Source organism: Tiliqua scincoides, chromosome 1, assembly GCF_035046505.1.
Source record: "Tiliqua scincoides isolate rTilSci1 chromosome 1, rTilSci1.hap2, whole genome shotgun sequence".
Lineage (NCBI taxonomy): Eukaryota > Metazoa > Chordata > Lepidosauria > Squamata > Scincidae > Tiliqua > Tiliqua scincoides.
The window spans coordinates 54,180,994-54,186,993 of record NC_089821.1 but is presented as its reverse complement, the minus strand read 5'-3'; the positions used below and the strand labels follow the sequence as shown (position 1 = coordinate 54,186,993).

The 6,000-nt window shown below is 41.1% G+C and overlaps 1 protein-coding gene across 2 annotated transcripts in view; it reads right to left on the bottom strand.

Annotated features, from left to right (window-relative positions):
- Positions 1 to 3,466: 3,466 nt before the first annotated feature.
- Positions 3,467 to 6,000, bottom strand: part of CARS1 (cysteinyl-tRNA synthetase 1) — a 50,045-nt gene continuing 47,511 nt past the window's right edge. For both annotated transcript variants that reach the window (XM_066626258.1, XM_066626249.1), the window contains 2 exons: positions 5,746 to 5,829; positions 3,467 to 4,267 (listed from right to left, as the gene is read on the bottom strand). In XM_066626258.1, coding sequence (XP_066482355.1) covers positions 4,133 to 4,267; positions 5,746 to 5,829 — 219 coding nt within the window. In that variant the 3' untranslated portion in view covers positions 3,467 to 4,132. The remainder of the gene's footprint in view (positions 4,268 to 5,745; positions 5,830 to 6,000) is intronic.

Sequence of the window (6,000 nt, the reverse complement as noted above, 5' to 3'; positions counted from 1 at the left end):
ATGGCCAGCAACATTAAGGAGAATAATAAAAGCTTCTTCAAATAAGTTAGAAGCAGGAAACGCGCCAGAGAAGCAGTTGGCCCACTGGATGGTGAGGGAGGGAAGGGGAGATAAAAGGAGACTTAGAGATGGCAGAGAAATTAAATGAGTTCTTTGCATCTGTCTTCATGGCAGAAGACCTTGGGCAGATACCACTGCCCGAACAGCCCCTCCTAACCAAGGAATTAAGTCAGATAGAGGTTGAAAGAGAAGATGTTTCAGACCTCATTGATAAATTAAAGATCAATAAGTCACCGGGCCCGGATGGCATCCACCCTAGAGTTATTAAGGAATTGAAGAATGAAGTTGCTGATCTCGTGACTAAAATATGCAACTTGTCCCTCAAAATGGTGCCAGAGGATTGGAGGATAGCAAATGTTACACCAATCTTTAAAAAGGGAAGGAAGGGGGAGCCAGGAAACTATAGACCGGTCAGCCTAACATCCATACCGGGTAAGATGGTGGAATGCCTCATCAAAGATAGAATCTCAAAACACATAGACGAACAGGCCATGCTGAGGGAGAATCAGCATGGCTCCACAGTCAGGGAATTAGAGGGCAGGTCCTCTCCTGGATTGAGACCTGGTTGAAGACCAGGAAACAGAGAGTGGATGTCAATGGGCAATTTTCACAATGGAGAGAGGTGAAAAGCGGTGTGCCCCAAGGATCTGTCCTGGGACCGGTGCTTTTCAACCTCTTCATAAATGACCCGGAGACAGGAGTGAGCAGTGAGGTGGCTATGTTTGTAGATGACACCAAACTTTTCCGAGTGGTGAAGACCAGATGTGATTGTGAAGAGCTCCAGAAGGATCTCTCCAAACTGGCAGAATGGGCAGCAAAATGGCAGATGCTTTTCAATGTAAATTTAAAGTCATGCACATTGGGGCAAAAAATCAAAACTTCACATATAGTCTAATGGGTTCTGAGCTGTCTGTGACCGATCAGGAGAGATCTTGGGGTGGTGGTGGACAGGTCGATGAAAGTGTCGACCCAATGTGCAGCGGCAGTAAAGGCCAATTCTATGCTTGGGATCATTAGATCCCCCAGAACCAGGGGACATCCACTAAAACTGAGTGTTGGGAGGGTTAGGATAGACAAAAGAAAATATTTCTTTACTCAGCGTGTGGTCAGTCTGTGGAACTCCTTGCCACAGGATGTGGTGACGGCATCTGGCCTGGATGCCTTTAAAAGGGGATTGGGCAAGTTTCTGGAGGAAAAATCCATTATGAGTTTTAAGCCATGATGTGTATGTGCAAACTCCTGATTTTAGATAGGGACTATGTCAGAATGCGAATGCAAGGGAGGGCACCAGGATGCAGGTCTCTTGTTATCTGGTGTGCTCCCTGGGGCATTTGGTGGACCACTGAGAGATACAGGAAGCTGGACTAGATGGGCCTATGGCCTGATCCAGTGGGGCTGTTCTTATGTTCTTATGCAGGCATTACTTACAAATTATCCTATGTGAGGAAAGAAGCCAATTTGTACAAGCTTCCTACAGCCATAACAAAACCCACATAAAAGGACGTGAGGGTTATGGAGTCCCTGTAGAGGAAAGGTGAATGGAGAAAGGTATACCACCAGGCTTATGGATCAGGAAATAAAGTTCAATAGAAGCTACTTAACATTTAAGAACATGTAGAGATGTGTAGAATATGATTTCAATGGAAGTTTTAAGAGTGCAAATGAAGCGAATGGGGCTGAATCATGTCCATTGCTATAAAATTAGGGTGTCTAGTGGAATATCTTTTAAAACCCATTAATTTGTATATGCAATGACAGTTTATAATATACTGACCTTTGTTCCAAGATTCAAATTAGAAGCATTCTAATGCAGTGGTTCCCAAACTGAGTTGGGACCTACCAGTCAAGACCCAATTTTTGGTAGTTTGTGAAACTGACAAGTTGATAGCTGACAAGGAAAATATATTGAGCCCTATGGAAACCAAAATGGAGAAACATGCACGTATTTACTCTTATGCCAGAAGGGCCCGGATCTTATGAACCTAGAGCTCAACAATACACCAGGATGTAGTCCCCCCAAATAATAAAAACAACAAAAACAGATATGAGCTGGTAGTAAGGTGAAACTTTTTAAAAAGTCTTGTAAAGCTAGTGGCTCCCAATAGAGTGTCGTTTTGAAAACTGGGTCATGGTGGGACAATTTTGTTACTTGAATCTCAATCCATCCTTAGCATCCCCTTGTAAAAAATCAAGTTCTGTTACGATATATCAAACTAAGAACACTTCTTGCTAACACACACTGTATAACTAAAAACTACAGGCTTTAAAATACTATTCTGAATTTTGGAAGTGTAAGCATTGTAAAAATCCCATTATAAGATTCCCCCACTCTATTTTTTTTTGCAGAACCACTATATAGTTGGCAAATTTGTGGCAGTAATGAAAGCTACAACTATACAGTAAAACAAATGCATTGTTGTAAACCACATACAGTAATAGGTAAAATACCATTTTAAAAATTCATATATTTTTCTAACACTGCATTTTTAAAAAAGGGAAGAATTAATGTTCTTTTTATTTTTTGCATAAGAAAGCTGAAAAGACATTTTGCCAAGTGGGCATTCTGTTCTCAAGTAACACGCTGATTAATTACTGGTGAAATGGCTATATGTAGTATGTTTCAGTGGCAGTTTCAATACTGCTATGGCAGGTTGTGAAAGCCTGTTTCAATGACTACTGGCAATAGTCAGTATTTTATGAAATGAGACATGCAGAAAGATAGCATTGTGCATTTCAACAGCTGATCCATGGAATGATGCCAGGCCACAGGATGCAACTGTAATACAATAACCATGGCTGCCACCACACCATTTTTAGCTCATCTGAAGACCACAATTGTCAGACCATCTTTGAGAACATCATATGCTATCACCAGAGGATAATCTGTGTGATTATCCTCTGGTGAGGAAATGGCATGATTTTGGAAGCAAGGGGAAGAAGACTAGACCAGCACATACTATTATCACTGAATAAACTTATTAATAGCAGCTCTGAAGAAGCAGTAAAAAAGGAAGTGGAAAAGCACAATGAACAATGAGAATGCTTTATGAAAAGTGTGACATGAGTTTTGCCACTTGTTTCAAGGGGATAATGATATTAACTATCTGTGCAGGAACTAGTGAGCTTTCAGTCATCTCCCATTTATTATATGGTATTAGCAGAAACGTTCTTCATTTTCAGGACTCTGCAGCAAAAGAGGAACAACCCTGAAGACTTGCCTCGCTAAGTGCAAGCAAAGTATGGGATATAAATTTTTAAACACACACACAACACAAGAATAACAAAGGGCTTAAAGCTTTCTTGAAACAAATGGAAAAAACCTTGAAGATATTAACCGGAGGATCTCTGGAAAACCTAAGAGTTCAGAGTTGGAGCATCTCTTTCATGAAACATTACTGAATAAGGATTTAACTGGAACTTAAGCAGGCTTGTCCTGCCTGTGTAATACCAATTTATTCTGTACCAACCATAGGTCATGACAAAACAAGGTAGGTATACATTCTACAAATTCCATAGTTAGATAAAATCCAGACAGATGCATATGCTAGTCCATATTTAATAAGAGTACAGTTTCTGGAAAGAAACATGTTCTTGCTGTAGAAGAAAAAAAAATTTGCTGTTCTTTGAGGGTCCTCATCTGCATTTGGTGTTTTTAGTTACATCTGCAAAAGAAAGCTATGCTAATAATGACAAGTAATTAAGTTTGGAAAAGAGTAAGGTAAAGATCCAAACACAGTTACAAAGGAGTAAGTCCCTCTGAAATCCATGGGATCTGCTTCTGAACAGACATTGATAGGATTGGGGAACACATTAAAACAATAAACCGAGTTGATAATCAGGTAGCACCTCCCCACTGAGAGCAAGCCATTGTATATTCCAACACATGCCCTACAAATCTGACTTTTTTTTTTAAACAAAATTTTATCCACATTTCAAACTGGATGAGTTTGCCCACTTATTTTTAGTTTAGCATATTGTGGAAGTTATAACCAAGAGAATTTCATTACTCCCCTCCCCCATGATTATCCAGCTGTTGCTTTTATTTGAGAAGAATAATGTCCAAGTTTTGTTCTCAGTATGCAGTTCCATTCTGAACCATTTGTAGATATTCTTTGTACAGTTTTTCTTGTGTTTCATACAGTTTCTTTAGTTTCTTCATCTGACCTTTGCTGAGTTCTTTGCCTTCTGTGTCATGAGTTGGAAGTCCCTGGAATATTGAAAATATTCAATTCAGTATCACGGCATCACCTGGCAGGACAAAGTTCCAAACAACACAGTCCTGGAACAAGCTGGAATCCCTAGCATGTATGCACTGCTGAAACAGAGACGCCTGCGTTGGCTCCGTCATGTCGTGAGAATGGATGATGGCCGGATCCCAAAAGATCTCCTCTATGGAGAACTCATGCAGGAAAAACGCCCTACAGGTAGACCACAGTTGCGATACAAGGACATCTGCAAGAGGGATCTGAAAGCCTTAGGAATGGAACTCAACAGGTGGGAAACCCTGGCCTCTGAGTGGCCCACTTGGACGCAGGCTGTGCAGCATGGCCTCTCCCAGTTTGAAGAGACACTTGGCCAACAGACTGAGGCAAAGAGGCAAAGAAGGAAGGCCCATAGCCAGGGAGACAGAACAAGGACAGACTGCACTTGCTCCCAGTGTGGAAGGGATTGTCACTTCCGAATCGGCCTTTTCAGCCACACTAGATGCTGTGCCAGAACCACCATTCACAGCGCGATACCATAGTCTTTCGAGACTGAAGGTTGCCAACTAACAACCACAGTCTTTGGTCTGTGGAACTCCTTGCCACAGAATGTGGTGCTGGCGTCTAGCCTAGACGCCTTTAAAAGGGGATTGGACGAGTTTCTGGAGGAAAAATCCATTATGGGGTACAAGCCATGATGCGTATGCGCAACCTCCTGATTTTAGGAATGGGTTAAGTCAGAATGCCAGATGTAGGGGAGGGCACCAGGATGAGGTCTCTTGTTATCTGGTGTGCTCCCTGGGGCATTTGGTGGGCCGCTGTGAGATACAGGGAGCTGGACTAGATGGGCCTATGGCCTGATCCAGTGGGGCTGTTCTTATGTTCTTAACAACTAAATCTTAAGACCATGTCATCCTGATGGTTTTGTTTGCTTGTACTGCAAGCAATGGGATTCTAGCCTCTCTTTTTGCTAGTATTATGCATTATCAATAAAAACAGCTGAAAAACTTGTGTGCTTATTTATTAAAGTTAAATCAGCAGAATGTGTAATTTTCAAAGATATTGAAAAGGAAACAAAAAATTATATTTTTGAGATGAGTGGGGGCATTTTAGGCTAGAACTTATCTCAGCTTATTTGCAAGCAGCGGATCCTTTGAGTTTCAAGATTTTCCCCCTCTGAAGATAATAAGCATGACAGGCTTGCCTACCTCATCACCATTTTCTTTTGCCTACACAGGCAACTGTAGAAATTTTCATAGCAGAAGAGTGGGTAGCAAATGTTAGGACTATGAGAAGGACCTTGAAATTATGATTGGAACAAAGATTCACAGGCTGCAATTTCTGTGTGCAGTTGCTTGGGAATGAGTCAGATTTGAAATGAGTGGAATTTACTTCTGTGTAACCATGCACAAGATTGTGCTAGCAGCTTTTCTCAGAATCCCCAACTATAGTATGTAAAGAAGAACAATTCCAGTGATCTTACATTTTCATCAAATTTGGAATACTTGTCATTCTCAGATTTAAACATCTCTCCTGGTGGGATTTTCATCTTTGCCAGTTTTGCTGCCTGAAATACAAAAGGTGTTACAACGCTGGGTAAATATTACAGTCAAGTAATAAAATGCCCATATCACTTCCTCATCGCTCAACTGGTGTTCATAATAGTTATCCTGCTCAGTAAAGGACACCACCATATCTTTTCCTGAAAATATATTAGTAGGCGGATACTGCAGATACA